Source organism: Meriones unguiculatus (genome assembly GCF_030254825.1).
Source record: "Meriones unguiculatus strain TT.TT164.6M chromosome 13 unlocalized genomic scaffold, Bangor_MerUng_6.1 Chr13_unordered_Scaffold_41, whole genome shotgun sequence".
In the NCBI taxonomy this organism is placed as follows: Eukaryota; Metazoa; Chordata; class Mammalia; order Rodentia; family Muridae; genus Meriones; species Meriones unguiculatus.
Window position 1 is genome coordinate 3,130,937 of NW_026843650.1, and position 16,987 is coordinate 3,147,923.

The 16,987-nt window shown below is 36.6% G+C and overlaps 1 protein-coding gene across 1 annotated transcript; it reads left to right on the forward strand.

Annotated features, from left to right (window-relative positions):
• The first annotated feature begins 4,745 nt into the window (after positions 1–4,745).
• On the forward strand, positions 4,746–7,615 carry LOC132651192 (zinc finger protein 431-like). Its single transcript, XM_060376446.1, has 3 exons — positions 4,746–5,457; positions 5,670–5,730; positions 7,015–7,615. The coding sequence occupies exons 1-3, from the start codon at positions 5,424–5,426 to the stop codon at positions 7,214–7,216; spliced, it is 297 nt and encodes a 98-aa protein (XP_060232429.1). The 5' UTR covers positions 4,746–5,423; the 3' UTR covers positions 7,217–7,615.
• Positions 7,616–16,987: the final 9,372 nt, after the last annotated feature.

The following is a 16,987-nucleotide window of genomic DNA, read 5'->3' on the forward strand; positions in this document are numbered from 1 at the left end:
TTGTCCCTGTTTGCATTTCTGATTTTGTTAATTTGGATAGTGTCTCTCTGCCTTTTCGTTAGTTTGGCTAAGGGTTTGTCTATCTTCTTGATTTCCTCAAACAACCAGCCCTTGGTTTTATTGATTCTTTGAAATGTTTTATTTGTTTCTAATTTATTGATTTCAGTCCTGAGTTTGATTATTTCCAGGTGTCTATTCCTTTTTGCTGTGTCTGCTTCTTTTTTTCTAGGGCTTTTAGGTGAGCCATTTAAGTTGATTATATGAGATGTTACAAATTTCTTCTTGAAGGCACATAGTGCTATGAACTTTCCTCTTAGTACTGCTTTCATCATGTCCCATAAGTTTGGGTATGTCGTGTCTTTATTTTCATTGAATTCTAGGAAGACTTCAATTTCTTTCTTTATTTCTTCCCTGACCCAGCTGTCGTTTAGTAGTGAGTTTTTCAGTTTCCATGTGTGTGTAGGCTTTTTACTATTTCTTTTGTTGTTGAGGTCCAGCTTTAGTCCATGGTAATTAGATAGGATACAAGGCATTATTTCAAACTTCTTGTATCTGTTGAGGCCTACTTTGTGACCAATGATATGGTCTATTTTGGAGAAGGTTCCATGAGGTGCTGAGAAGTAAATTCTTTTGTGTTTGGGTGTAAGGTTCTGTAGATGTCTGTTAGGTCCATTTGATTCATGACCTCTGTTAGAGATATTGTTTTTTTTTTTTAATTTCTGTTTTGTTGACCTGTACTTTGTTGAGAGTGGGGTGTTAAAGCCTCCCACTAGTAATGTATGGGAATCTGTATGTGGTTTAGGTTTTATTAATGTTTCTTTTACAATCGTGGGTACCTTTGTATTTGAGGCATAGATGTTCAGAATTGTGATTTCTTCTTGGCCGAATTTTTCTTTGATGAGTATGAAATGACCTTCCTCATGTCTTTTGATTAATTTTGGTTGAAAATATATTTTATTTGATATTAGAATGGCTACTCCTGCTTGTTTCTTAGGTCCATTTGCTTGGACCCTTACAGCTCTTTACTCTTACGCAATGTCTACATTTGTGACTTAGATGCGTTTCTTATATGCAGCAGATTGTTGGGTCTTGTTTACATATCCATTCTGTTAGTCTGTGTCTTTATTGGAGAGTTAAGTGATTTGATGTTGAGGGAAATTAATGAGCAGTGGCTGTTAGTTCCTTCTATTTTGATGTTGGTTGTGGTACTGTGTTTGTGTGCTTGCTTACTTTTAGTTTTCCTGTAGTGACATTACTTATTCCCTGTCTTGTCCTGAATGTCATTAGCTTTCCTGGGTTATAGTTTTCCTTCTAGGAGTTTCTGTACCTCTGGATTTGTGGGTAGGTATTGTTTAAATTTTTTTTTGTCATTAAATATCTTGTTTGTTCCGTTATGATGACTGAGACTTTTGCTGGATATAGTAGCCTGGGTGGACATCTATGTTCTCTTAGGGTCTGCATGATATCTGTTCAGGTCCTTCTGGCTTTCATAGTATCTGTTGGTGTGATTCTGATGGGTTTGCCATTATATGTTACTTGGCCTTTTTCCCTTGCAGCTTTTAGTATTTTTTCTTTGTTCTGTATACCTACTGTTTATTATATGGTGGGAGAATTTTCTTTTCTGTTCTAATTTATTGGGTGTTCTCTAGGCCTATTGTATTCTTATAGACCTCTCTTCTAAGTTGGGGAAATTTTCTTCTATAATTTTGCTGAAAATATTTTCTGGGCCTTGGAGGAGGAAGTCTTCCTTTTCCTCTATTCCTATTATTTTTAGGTTTTGCCTTTTCATGTTGTCTTGGATTTCTTGGATGGTCTGTGTCAGGAATTTTTTAGATTTAATATTTTCTTTGATGGATACATCGATTTCTTCCATTGTGTCTTCCACACCTGAGATTCTTCCATCTCTTAAAGTCTATTGGTTATGCTTACCTCTGTAGTTCCTGTTTTCTTCCCTAAGTTCTTTTTCTCCACAATTTCATCCATGTGTGTTTTCTTTAATTTTTCCAATTCTATCATCAGATCTTGAGCCATTTAATTGATTTCCTTCACCTCTCTGACTGTATTTTCTTATAATTCCTTCAGCTGTTTGTTTGAACAATCCTCTGTTTCTTTAATTTCTTTCAGTGATTTAAGTAATTCCTCTCTAAAGGCCACACATTGTTTGGCTGCAACTTCTTGTATTTCTTTAAGGATGGCCATAATCTGTTTGACTTCATCTTCCTCCATTTCTTTGCAGATGGCAATAATCTATTTGACTTTATCTTCATCTAGGTCTTTACGCATTTTATTTGTTTCCTCTATTATCCTGTTCATAAGCACAGATGTAAGGTCATCTTCTTGAATTTCATTTACGCTGGGTTATCCAGGGCTGCTTGCTCCTGGATAACTTGTTCTAGGGATGCCATATTGCTCTGTCTTTTGTTGGTTGATATTTTATCCTGGCCTCTACTCATTAGGCTATCTTAGGTGTGGGGGGTTAATTTCTGGTACTTCCTGGGATCCTGTGGTGGGTCGAATCCCCTTGACAGGAAGATGATTTTTCCCAAAGGAGGCCTCCTCAGCTTTTTGGGTATGGTCACTGAATGGCAGGTGTTTTTCAGGAATTGCCACAGCTCACCTCAGGCGTACAGACCTGAGTACTAATTGTGGCCTTTGTTAGTAAAGGGGGCTATCCTCTCACCCAGAGAAGTCCTGGAGACAGCTGCCCTGCTGCTGGGTTTCTTGATGTAAATTTAGTGAGCTGCTGCTGTAACCTGGGTGCCGTGGGGTTTGGTCAGTTTAGTTAGGGATAACTAGTTGTCCCTTGGGGAAGTATCTGGGGGTTGATATCAGGGAACCCAGGCTTCTGGAGGTCTGACTTTGGAGCTCTCTTTCCCAGTATCCAAGTGGTAATCAGTGACACATGAGCACTACTCTCATGTGTGCAGCAAGAGGCTATAGTCTAGAGCCTGTGAATAACCAGAAACTTTTCTGGAGATAGGTGTCCTGAGTTAGGGACAGATATTTCCCCCATCTTTGGGTTTTCTCCCAACAGAAAGACCCAATCTGTACTGTTGGGGGGGTGTAGTGTGCATAGGCACTTGTTTGCGAATGATGGCTCCAAGCTGGTGACTGGACAGAAACTTGGGAACTTTTTCCAAGAATATTCCCATATGTGGTGGTGGTAGTGGTGGTGGTGGGGTCAGCTGAGTGCTCTAAGCTGGGACCTGCTGTTTCCCTCCCTGTGGGGTTTTCTCCCTACAGGGAAACCCATCCTTTAGTGCCCTGGCACACACAGTTCTATCTGTGATGGAGAGTCAGTTGCCTGGGTCTGGCGGCTGGAGCCCCACTCAGGGCTGGCTGCTGTGCACCTGCAAGTCTATAGGACCTTTTCCAGGGATAGACTGGGTGACATTCGGTCAGTTTCACTTGCTTCCTTCCCTGTGGGGTTTTCTTGAGAGTGGGACTTCCAGTCTCTGGTACCCTGGGGTGCAAAGTTCAGGCTGGGAAGGTGATCAGGACAAGCTTCTCTGGTCTGTTTGCTTGAAAACCTTACTCCTGCCACAAAAGCCCAGGAAATTTTCCAGGGATAAGTTGGGTACTCTGAGGTTGAACCGAATTTTTTTTTCTCATCATTGGGTTTCTTATCACCTGATAAACACAGTCAGTGGTGTTTGGAGGCCAACAGTTCCAACAATTTGTCACTGCGCAGTCTCTGTTACCCCGCTGATCAGTTGTAGTGCGTGATCAGCCCTGCCATCTGGGATCTGTTTTTAATTTTTACTGAATATGAGTATTTTGAATATATGCATGAATATGAGTATCTTGTGTGCCTGATCCTCATAGTAGTCTGCTGATGTGTTCAGAACTCATGAAATTATAGCAATTGATAGTAGTGGGTCCCAGTTAAACACTGACAGTTGAGCCCAATTATTTGCAAGAGCAGCAAGAGCTCCTCACTGCTGAGCCATCTCTCCTGCCTTATATTGCTTATTTATGATCATCATTTACATTGCTAATATTTTCATCTTTCTATTTTTAGCTATTTAAACATGCATTGCCTTTTAGGAAGATCTTATTAAAGTTACAGTTTAAGCTAGGGCATTGCAGATTTCTGGAAAATGAATACACAACTGCAGTGAATATATAATTCCTTGGAGAAGCTTCAGTAAACACTTCTCAGTTCTTTCCATCTTTTGTTTTTGTTTTATTGACTTTTAGGGGAGACTGTCTTACTATATAGGTCTGGCTGTCCTAGAACTCTTTGTATAGATCATGCTGGTATCCAATTCAATAAGATATGTGTCTGCCTCCTGAGTGATAGAATTAAAGGCATGACAGAATATACCCAGCTTGTACATCATTTTTTGTAGTTATTAAAAGTTCATAAATTTCTCTGATGTGTACTTAGTACTGTTCATCTGTTAATTTCTCTCTGTGTGTCTCTGTCTTTCTCTTTCTTTTTTGCTCCCTTCTCTCTGTTTGTCTTTGCCCACATTAATTGCCATGACTATTCCAAAGCTCTATCCTATTCAGATATGACACAGTTAAACTTCGTTATTCCATTTTCTTCTAAAATGACTTAGTGATAACATTAATACTTATTTGTTAATAGAAAAGTTTTAATCTTTATTTTAAACTATAGACTATACATGATTTAGAAGGAAAGTGTACAAAACAATGATCAAAGAATAATCATGTGTTCTATGCCTTTTCTTTTGTCTGGTTACCCCGAAATATGATGTTATCAGCTATGATTATTGTTGCTTGCCACTCACATTATTTTTATCCATCTATTCACTATAGTCCACTTTCCCTTCCACAAATATATAAGCCCCACTTTTCATATACTGATATACCACATCTCTAAGCCCTGGTGAAAACATGATATTCAGTAACATGTTGTCTTTTGACTGATGTCACCCATCTGTTCACTGTCCTCTGATATCTACATCTCATTTGTTGCTAGATAAAATATGATGACTGTGTTTTTTCCTTCCACCTGTCTCATGACAGGGTCATGACCTACTTGCCCAAGTAACTGAAGATGATTCATAGATCACTCAAGAACCCAACTAATGTCTAATTCATATTCGTGACTTACAAACTAATGAAACTCCTTTAAAACAGGTTTCCAAAGTACGCCTTTGGTTTTCCTTACAATCTAACCTTTAAGGTTTTTCTTCTCCCCTTGTTCATCTGATGCACAGCACCCAACTATCTAACACTGGCACTTCTGTGTCAGAAAATAAATGGAAGCAGCACTAGAATTGTATGATTCTATTGCCAATGAAGTATAAATTTATATTCTTGTCACTCTTTCTGTTGTACAAATGCATGGCATATTTTAGAATTCAGTGACCTTCAATGATGTGCATGTGAAATTCAGCCAAGAAGAGTGGGCTTTGCTGGAACCCTCACAGAAACAACTCTACAAAGATGTTATGCTAGAGACCTGTAAAAACCTCACTGCAATAGGTAAGACAGCAAATTTTCTTTCACTTTTAAAATAAGGAGACAAGTCTTACTTTGTTATTGATCCTTTTCTATGATTCCAATTGAGAATGAGGAGGAATGAGATGAATAAATCAGGCATGGTTCTAAGGGTCATAGAAGATAGTGATTTAACTTTTGCTTTAAAAATAATATGATATTTCCAGTAATATATATTTTCTGGTACTCTATTTTAGGCTACAATTGGGAAGACCATGCCCTTGAAGAACATTTTCAAAGTTCTACAAGTAATAAAAGGTAACTTTATGTGCACACTGATACAGATATGAATCTTAAGAAATTTTAATGTGTCTTGGAAATTTGTTTTTTGTTTGTTTGTTTGTTGGCTGCTTTTTATTTTCTGTATTTGAAATAGTTTTTTTCTGTGTAGCTGTGGTGTGACTTAGACTTGCTTGTTAAACCAATGTGATCTCAAAATCACACAGATCTGCCTGCTTCTGCCTCCACAAATGCTGGGATGAAAGGAATGTACCAGCACACATGGCTGTGTCCTGGAGGTTTTAAAGAAAAGCAACAGTGTAAAAAGAGCACTGCTTTAAGTGTACTGATGATCATTAAAATCTCACAATTCCATGTACCTCAATGTCAGGTATCTGATTTAAATCATATGGACATTACAGCTACTGAGTTGAACTGCCAATCTGTTTAGTCTCATTATATCTACTCAGATATTGTAAGAGGTATATACATTGAATAGGTGAGCAGTGTGTGTTCAAAACCTTCTAATAAGTAAATATGTCATAGTACAACCAGTGTTACTCATATTCATGCAGTAACATTGTAAAGTTTAGAGAAAGGAGCAGCTTATGAGAGTCAATATTATTGTTGTGGAGAAACTTTAATCCCTATATGACATGTCTATGATGAACAAAAAACAAACTGTGTTAATTCAATGTAGGAATCTTTTATTATTCTTGTAATTTAATAGGTATATCATATGTCACAATGTTTGTAAGACACATGAGCATAGGGATATTGAAAGAAGCAGTGTATCTGTCTTTCTCCAAGAACAAGTGACATTGTAGTAGTCCCCACTTTGAGTAGATTTTCTGACTGTGATGAATGGTTAGTGTTAATTGGTTTTGCAACTTCACTGTGAATTCATCAGCAAACTCATACTGCTGAAAATACCTATCAGTGGTAGGAATTTGGAAATTCTTCTGAGTGTCCTGCTCACTTCTTAAATGAAGTGACATTCATACAGTACAAAAATTTGTGAATGGGATTGCTGTGGTAAAACTCTGAATTCTTACACTAATCTTCATATATTTGAGAAAAGCTCTTATAGAAAAATGGTGCTATAAAAGTGAACCACATAACAAATGCTCTTACCATCACAGGGATCTTCAAAAATAACCATAATGAAGGCGAACACCATGAAAGTAAATAAAGTGATAAAACTTTAAAATTTTATTCTTCTTTACCATTAAATTATGAAATTACTTCATATAGATAAATATATTTATTAGTGTAATGAAATGACTGTGGTAAATCTTTCACATGTGCCAATTTTCTTTGCAGGCATGAATACAGTCATACTGGAGAGAAACCCTTTAAATGCACTCTATGTGGTAAAGCCTTCCCCTATATCACTGTTCTCATACGGCATAAAAAAACACACACAGGAGAGAAGTCTTACAAATGTAATCAATGTGATAAAGCCTTTGCAAAAAAAAAAGTCATCTCATGGCATAAAATAACACACTGGAGAGAAACCTTATGAATGTAACCAGTGTGGTAAAGCCTTTGCAAAAAACAATACTCTCATATGGAATAAAAGAGCACACACTGGAGAGAAATCTTATGAATGTAACCAGTGTGGTAAAGCCTTTGCAGAAAACAGTAATCTCTTAAACCATAAAAGAACACATATTGGAGAGAAACCTTATGAATGCAACCAGTGTGGTAAAGCCTTTGCAAAAAACAATACTCTCATATGGCATAAAAGAACACACACTGGAGAGAAACCTCATGAATGTAACCAGTGCGGTTAGGCCTTTGCACAAAACACTCATGTCATAAGACATAAAAGAACACACCCTGGAGAGAAACCTTATGAATGTAACCAGTGCAGTAAAGCCTTTGCAAAAAAAAAAAAGTCATCTCATAAGCTATAAAAGAACACATACTAGACAGAAACCTTATGAATATACTCAATCTGATAAAGCCTTTGCACAGCAGAGTAGTCTCTAAAAACATGAAAAAACACACCGTGAAGAGAAGCCTGGTGAGGGTAATTAGTGTGATGAAGTTTTTGCATGTAACAGTCATCGGAAACCACACGAATATACCTATGTGGCAAAGCCTTTGCACATAACATCTCCTAATACATAAAAGAACACATACTGGAAAGAAGCTGTCTGACTGTAACCAATATAAAAAATCTTTTGGACTTCAGAATCATCTTCACATTCATGAAAGAAATCCTAATGGACAGAAAGCCTGTGAGTGCTTTTAACAAGGTGAAACCATTCCACATTTGTATAATCTTCATCATCATGAAAGGATTCATACTGGAGAAAAAACTTATAAATATGTTCAAATTGTGAGGCCTTGCACAAATCTAGAGTCATCATCATCATAAAAGTATTCTTACTGGAGAGGGATTCTGTGACTATGAGCAATATGGAAAGACCTTTGTGATCGTTGGTCTACTGAGATCCAACAGAACTGAAAAACTAGCTCAATGGAAATTACTTCCCTTTTCTGAAGGGGAAGGGGAAAGGGAATAGGGGCAATAGGAATGGAGGGTAGTACTCAGGGAGAGAAGGGAGGGGAGATTATGATTGGAAAGTAAATTAAATAAACTTATTTTTAAAAAGAATACAATGAATGGTAAAATCAATTACATGCAAAAGTATTATATAATGTGTTTAGGGAAGACTTATTGATAAACCTGATTCTCAACATTTACTGTTTTCAATTGCCTCACTTTATACAAGAAACTTTTAGTCCAGTGGATGAATATGTAGGGTATGGTGAACTAACACTAGCCAGGAAGTTCTCTGAGAATATCACAACAGTGGTAACCTGTAGAAGTTTCTTTGTGTACATATACCTATTGTTCCAGGGGTACTGATAAACATCACAACCCACACTAAATTTTGATATATGAGGGAGGAGGCTTTCTTTTCCATGTATGACAGTGCTTCTGGCCTAGATGTGTAATCATGTCAAGGGTGAGTTTTCTCTGCCTGACTTCATCTGGAGAGTGTCTTTAGACATCAACACCACCAATCAAATTTGATATACAGCCTTTGACACAGATCCCTGATAACTCTCCCCTCCCTTCAAATATAGGATAATTTGGTTCTGTGTTCTTATTATTATTCATATACTAGGAATGTGCTGTTTAATGCAAATTGAGCATCCTTGAATTGCCTAGTATTAAACAATTATCTACACCTATACTTGGAGCATCGCAGGCACTCCCCAAGGGATATAAGCCTCTGTTTTCTCTTTTCTAGAATTAAAGTTGAACTTACTTTCTGAGGTGGTTCCCAGAGTGGCTGACCACTGTTATGCTTGCAGGCTTTCCAAGCTTTATACTACTCATCTTCTGCCCCTCATGACTTCCTGGGCTGGTGGGAAACAGCCCTCCAGGCAGCAAGAGAATCACATTCTCTTAAATGCCTGTGATAAAATGTTTTAGACTTCATAGCATTTCAAATTTCACATGTTTCTGGATGTGAGATGGTCAATCAAACAGTGTCTTGGAGTGGGACTCTTTAAAAAGAGTTATACTTAGTGTCTAGTTCACGGTAAGGTTGCAGGTAAGCTTCATGGTATGAAATCTTCTGAGGTGAGTACAGTGGCCCATGGAAAAGAAAAGCAGAAATTTTATGTCTCTATTTTAATAGCTGAGTACTGTTCTGATAATGTATGGGTGGATGGCAGAGGAGAGGAACTCCCCTTTTGAGTGGTCTAGGGAAAGGGGATGGGTAAAAATGGAGGGAGGGTGGTACTACTAAATGTTGAGGGAGTGACCTTCAATCAGCATATATAATAAATAAATTGTGAAAAATAAAAACAATTAATAAAATAAAATATAGTAAGAAAAACAAAAAGCAAAAATTTGAGTCTACTTTCGGTAACTGCCCTCCCTCACTTGATAATCATTATCCAATGGAAAAAATGCTACTCTCTCTGAAGTTTATGTTACCATAGAAGTAGGATTCAAACCTGAAACTAATGGCAGAGGTTCCTAGTTAAAATATCAAATCAAATCTACCTGCCATTTTCTCTCAGCAATCCTTCACTCCTTCCATGTTATCTGGTCTTCCAGGCTAGTACAACCCATGCAATACCCTGAATTCTCCTTCCCAGGGCTTGAGCTAACCTCACCCCCCTCTTACCCATCTATAGGCAAACTATTTTGGCTACCTGTCCCTGTCAAGAGCCATGCAGGAGCAACAGCAAAACAGCTGTAGAACTAATGGAATGTGGCTGCCCTGTTAGCATAGTCACAATGAGTTTGTCTTGGAGAAGCATAATTCCAAGAACTGATTTTCCTGAGGACTTTGTGCTCTTATGTAGCATATCTCTGCTTGTTTCCCTTATGATGCCCACATACCTCATGACATGAGTTGTATGAAAACTCTAAGAAGACTTCTAGGTCATCACTGGGCAATATCACTGGCATTTAAAATTAACAATGCTTGATCTCTTTTCACATGTTTACTGGAGCAGATTAATGAATTAACCACTGTCCTTGAAAGGAGCCATAGATGTAGATTGTTAGCAATGACCATTATACTTAGAAAGAATTTGGTAAAATAGATTGTTTAACAAGGTCAGGGAAGATGTTTTTGCTAATGGCTCTGATGTAAAATATCTTAAAGAACAATTTAAAGTTAAGAAAAGTACACTGTTAATAAAAAAAGCCAGGGATGATTTAAGGTTGATGAGCCGAAACAATAGCCCAAGGTAGCATTGGCTGTCTGGACTCCCTCAAACTGGGTCTAAAACTGAGACAGCAGTTGATTCCTGTATATTTGTTTTTCCCCTCAGCTTCTTGATATTATTTAATAAAAATGATTAATGAGTAGATGCACACCCCTTTAAGATTTAAAGTACAGGTGCCAGTACCATGCCATTTTTATTACTGTTGCACTATAGTACTACTTGAGATCTCAGATGAAGATACCTCCATAAAATCTTTTATTGTACAGGCATTTTTTTAAATCAATTCTGGTTTTTTTGAAACCATATGAAACTGAGAATTGTTCTTTCAAGGTCTGCAATGAGTTGTGCTGGTATTTTGATTGGAATTGCATTGACTCTTTAGATTTCTTTTGGTAGAGTGGCCATTTTTACTATGTGAATCATACCAATCCCAGAGAATGGGAGATCTTCTGATATCTTCCTTGAAGTTCTTTTTTCCATACAAATCATTCACTTGCTTGATTAGAGTCACACCAAGGTACTTTATATTATGTGTGGCTTTTGTGAAGGGGTTTTGTTTCCCTAATTTCTTTCTGAGCCCATTTGTCTTTTATATACAGGAGGGCTTCAGATTTTTTAATTTAATTTTGTATACAGTCATTTTGCTGAAAGTGTTGATCAGCTGTAGGAGTTCCCTGGTTGAATTTTTAGGGTCATTCATGTGTACTCTCACACCATCTGCAAAACAAGTTGGACTCGATTTGGAGAAAAGGGAACCCTCCTCTATTAATGGTGGGAATATATACCTGTACAAACACTTTGGAAATCAATCTGATGCTTTCTCAGAAAATTATGAATAGTGCTACTAGAATATTCAGTTATACCAACCATGGGCATATATTCAGAAGATTATCAACCATACAACAAGGACATTTGCTCAACTATACTCATAACAACTTTATTGACAATAGCCAGAATCTGGAAACAACTTAGATGTCCCCAAACCGAGAAATAAACACAGAAATTGTGGCACATTTATACAATGCAATACTATTCAGCAATTAAAAACAAGGAAATCAGCAGGCAAGTGGATGCAACTAGAAAAGATCACTCTGAGTGAGGTATCCAGAAGCAGAAAGACACTCATGGTATATACTCACTTATATGTGGATATTAGCCATATAATACAGGATTAAAAATACTAAAAGCTAGAGTCCTAAAGGATCTAAACAACAGGAAGAACCCTAAGGAAGATGCTTAATCCTCATTCAGAAGGGCAAATGGGATAGACATCGGTAATGGGGGAAGATAGGGAACAGGGCAGGAAACTACCACAGAGGGCCTCTGAAAGAATCTACATAGCAGGGTATTGAAGAAGATGGTTAAACTCATAGCCAAATTTTGTGCAGAAAGCATGGATTTATATGGAATATTTAGGAGGTAGAAAGACCTGGATGTGAGAGGCCCTCCACAAGGAGGCCAATTGAGCCCAAAAATATGGGCCTGGGGGGTCCTGTTCCAACCAAGGACCATGAATGAAGAACACCTAGAATCCCTGCTCAGATGTAGCTCATAAGTATCTCAGTTTTCATGTGAGTTCCCTATTAAGGGTGACAGGGGCTGTCTCTGAAATGAATTCAGTGGAAGGCTCCTTGATCAGCTACTCCTGGAAGATGCAGACTTGCCAGGTCACAGAGGAAGAAAGTGCAGCCATTCTTGGTAAGACTTGATAAGATAGACTAGGATAAGATAGTAGAGAAGGAGGATTTTCCCTATCAGTGGACTAGGAGAGGGGCATAGTGGTAGAAGAGGGAGGTAGGTTGTAACTGGTGGAAGATGAAGGAGGGGCTTACAGCCAGAAAACAAGGTGAATAAATTGTAATAATCAATAAAAAAGAAAAAAATGAGGTTTTTTTCATGAGATGGCTGGACTCAGGCAACTGTCTCTTAAAAACAACTAGAAAGAATAGTATTTCATCTCTACTCATTTTCCTTTTTCCTGTGATAGTATATATAATAAATACCCTTAATAAAATTCAGTGGTTTGTCATATATTCCTAGTATTATAATATTGTAAAATATTGTACAAATCAAATTTTGCTATGTTAAGTGTGTAAAAATAGTTTATGAAAAAGTGGCTTGAATTTTCAAAAGAGCAAAGAATGATTACTCAAAACTCAGGAGGGTGAAAATGGAAGGAAAATTGATGGAAGAGTAAATAATATATAAATAAATTAATATCTCTTACACAGTAATTATAACATTTTGGTTATTGAGATTTAAAAAAATATACAGAGAATATTTCTCAAGTAAACAATGTAAGCTATTATTAATAGCTCTTATGCATGCACCCCAAAGTATTTCTTTATATTATTCCTCTTGTCACTGAAATGTGTTCTTTGACAAGTCATGCCACTACACCCTGATGTTCAGGCTCTAATACTGACTATTCAGTTCTTATTTCAGAGCACTGAGTGCTTATAACCCAGTTATAAGTCAGACAATGTTTCATTTCTGTGTCTAGCTCAGGTCATAACTTGATACATTTTGAGTTCATCCACAATTTCAAAGTAAAATGATTGCCTTTCTTGAAATGTTAAATGTTCTCTCTCACTCTTGCATATACACACACACACATACACACACACACATGATGCATGTAATAGCAGTTATTGGCAACCCAAGACTTGAAATTGAAAGAGCCAAAAGAGGGATATATGAGAGATTTTGTAGGTAGGACAGAGAAATGAGAAATAATGTGATTATATTAAAAATCTCAAAAAACAATGTTTTCCATGAATAAAATTTGAGTAATATATTTTGCACTCATGTGATTCAGGACAATCAAGTCCATTCTCTCTTAACATACGGTAAGCTTTGCTTCAGTAAACATGAGTGTAGATGTGTGCTGGACCAGTCCAAGTCATCTGTTGCATATCCTCATTCAGTATGTACAGTACATACTCTCTTTTAAATTGACTCAAGAATTTTAGTATTTGTTTGTGTGAACTTTATAAAATAAAGTTCCCCTAAACTTCTTTTTTGGTCCACTTTCTTCTACTGTCTCCTTCCATCCTTTTAAACAGAGATGCTGTCCAACCTGGATGATAAAGAGTGTTCAGTAGATGCAGCAGAAAAATGGACATTGTTGTCTAGTCCATTCTGTTAGTTCCTGACTTTCTATTGGAGAATTGAACATCCAAGTTGAGAGATTTCAATGAGCAATGTTTATTATTTCCCTTTATTTTGTAGTTATGGTGTGGGGTTTTTGCCTCCTGATTTGATGCTTGGGATTATTCATTCTTTCTCTCTTGAGCGATCAGGAGTTATTCTAAAGAGCCTGAATTTATATGCAACTTAGTATTTTCAACTTGCAACTTTTAATATCCCTTCTTTGTTTAATATACTTTTCTTTACATTTAATGTTTTAATTTTATGTGCTGAGCACAATTTCTTTTCTGGTACACTTTAATTGTTGTTCTATATACTTTTTGTACTTTTATAGGCTACCCCTTCTTCATTAGGTTAAGGATACATTCTTCTATTATTTTCCTGAAAATATTTTCTAGAATTTTTGATCTGAGTTTTGTCTTCTTTTTCTATTTTTATTATTCATAAATTACTTTTTTGCACTTTTTAGATTTTCTGGATCTTTTGTGCATAGCTATTTAACCTTTATTTTGACACACTTGTCTTCTTCTTCTTCTTCTTCTTCTTCTTCTTCTTCTTCTTCTTCTTCTTCTTTCTTCTTCTTCTTCATCTTCATCTTCATCTTCTCATCCTTCTCCTCCTCCTGCTTCTCTTCTTTCTCCAACTCCTCCTTCTTTTTTTCTTTCTCTTCATCCTCCTCCTTCTCCTTCTCCTCCTCCTTTTCTTCTTTTAAAAATAGTCATTTTACTTATATATTCATCCGGATTAAAGTTTTCTGTTCCTCTAATCCTGGCAACTCTTTCCCATCTCCCCTTCTATTCTGTCTAAATTCACCCTCATATTAAACAAGGAGAGCTATAATGTATAATAAGAAAATAAAATAGCAAAAAGACAAAAACAAACACATCCGAGTAGGAAAAAAAAAAGAAAAAGAGCCCAAGTTGGGAAATGATGTAGACATGCTCAAACATGCAGGAATCTCACAAAATATTAAACTTGAAACAATGGTATACACACAGAGGACATGTAGCTTTAAAAATAGAAAAAAAATCTTCAGCAAATTAAAATGAGAACTATGATAAAAACATTTTAAATGAATGCCAGAATTCTAGGACATGAGAATCCAAACTTGTCAGTGAGGGAAATTTTTGGGCATCTGCCTATTGGAATGTACTCTTAAAAATACAATTAAGAGTAGTCCCTTGGATAAAATGAGTGTCCCTTGGAGAAAACTACATTTTCATTTGCAAACATTTATCAATTAGAGATAGGGCTAGGGCAGAACACTAAAGGCCTTGTGCATGCTGCCTCAGTCTCTCACAGTTTATCTATTCTTCAGTCCTCTTAATTTATAGTGCTTTGTTCTTTGATATCCTCTTTCTTTTCTGGCTCTTACACTCTTCTGGCTGAATTACTGAAGAGCCTGAAGAGCATATTCTGAGGTCTTTCACTGACTGTCTATTTTCTCTATGGGTCTCTGAAATTGTCTCCATCAGATGCAGGATGATACTTTTTTGATGATGGCTGAACAAGATACTGGTCTATGAGTATAGCAGAATGGTGTCAATGGTCATTTATTACTTTTAGTAGAATGTACTATTTGTTTTTCCCCCAGAACCATGGGCTGTGTAATTTCCTTTTCTTGATCAATAAACCAGTGTTAGGTGTGGATTCCATCATGTGAAGTGGGCCTTAAGTCAAACTATAGATTGGTATTTACTCCTACAACTCTTGCACTAATATGTCTTACAGGTAGAGCATTGTTATAGTTCAAAAATTTGGTATCTGGGTTAGTGTTTATATTTCTCCTCTTGTAGTTCCAAAGTACATCACATATCAAAGTTGCTAGAATGTAAGCGTGAAGGTTCTATGTAAGCACAAGCTCTATTTATCTATGTTCCAGGTAAGTGTAAGTGTTGTCTCCAGCAAGAGGGCATTGCAGTCAATTTCTGAAGAGCATCCTATAGTCTCGGTAAAAGCCTGTATTGTTTTGGCATTACAATCACACTACTTTAACCAGTACCTCAGTTAAATATTACCAGTACTGGATGCTTTACTTAGTGTCAAGAAATTTCCATTTGGGACTTTCTTTTTGTGTGGTGATTTCATTTATATTGGCTCTTTTTATAAATATGATTTAGAAAGTTTCTATTGCATTAGGTTTCCAATGACCCTTAATTTTACCTGTCTTTTCTCATGTTACCTTTTCATTGCCCTCTTCCTTTCCCAGTCCCCTTCAATTCTATCTTTTTAGCCCACTTTCCATTTGTTCCAAGTATTTTATTTCCCTTTCCTATGGAGTAATCTCTGCCTGCCCTAACCTCCAGTTCTTAATCTGTATGTATCCCTGTGGTATTATGTTCAGTTGCTTGCATATTATACATCTTGCAACTAATACATATGTAAAGCAAATACATACCCTATTTCTCTTTTTGGGTCTAGGTTCTCTCACTCTCAGTTACCTGCAAATCTGCATTTACCTTCATGTTTCATGATTTGATTTTTTAAATGTCTGAGTAATATTTGATTATGTAAATGCACTAGTACTATAACAAAAAAATAGAAATACACACTGCAATGCAAGAAATACACATTGGAAAAACAGATAAAATCTTCATAAATGGTGCTGACCAAACTAGATGTCTATATGTAGAAACATAGAAATAGGTGCTTATTTTCACTCAACGTCACCTCCAAATGAATTAAAACCTCACCAAAGTTCATATACAGTTAAAGCCATGAAGTCAGCACAGCTATTTGACAAAGATCCAGCACAGCTGAGCTGCATGTTATAGTAGCCTTCATGCTATCTTTCAGGCTTGGTCTTGATCTCCACTTGCTACATGCTTAGAGGGCTTTCAGTACATGTATGACCTGGGGACATTGGAGCAATGAGAAAATTTTTAATGAATCATTTATGCCTTCACTCTGTGGTACTGCTTCTAAGCTTCCCCAGAAAAATTCTGAGCATACTGCCCCTCTCAGAAATATCAATTATCTGGCCCTACATGAATGTCTTCCTTGTGGAAGTTGTAACTCACATAAAAATGGCAGAGAACTCCTTATGAGACTTCAGCTCCAAGACAGTCTTGAAAAATCTACCCCTATGCTTCCTCAAGAAGAAAATAATCAGAACAACATACTCTTAAAAAGGCAAACAAAGTTTGTAGTGCTAGGAGAGTTGATATCATTGGAGAATAAATACCTCATACTGCTGTATCCTCAGGTGATTACTTTGCATATGAGATTAGGAGTTACATATGATATGCCCCCCATGACTATATGGAGTTGTAAATGAATGTCTGGAGATATCATCACCTTAAACTAGGATCTATAATGATGGACAAAGAATGTTTTGTAAAAATTATTTTAAAAGTGAGGTATTATGACCTCCTTTTCCTAGAAATATCAGCTTTCAAAGTATCACTGTAGTGTTGTATGACCAAAATAATGAAAAAAA

Excerpts from the sequence above, each read along its gene's own strand:
- LOC132651192 (XM_060376446.1), top strand. The coding sequence starts at position 5,424 with ATGCTAGAGACCTGTAAAAACCTCACTGCAATAG. Across the intron at positions 5,458-5,669 it reads TAAAAACCTCACTGCAATAG|GCTACAATTGGGAAGACCAT; the intron begins GTAAGACAGCAA and ends ACTCTATTTTAG. Across the intron at positions 5,731-7,014 it reads AGTTCTACAAGTAATAAAAG|GCATGAATACAGTCATACTG; the intron begins GTAACTTTATGT and ends TTTTCTTTGCAG.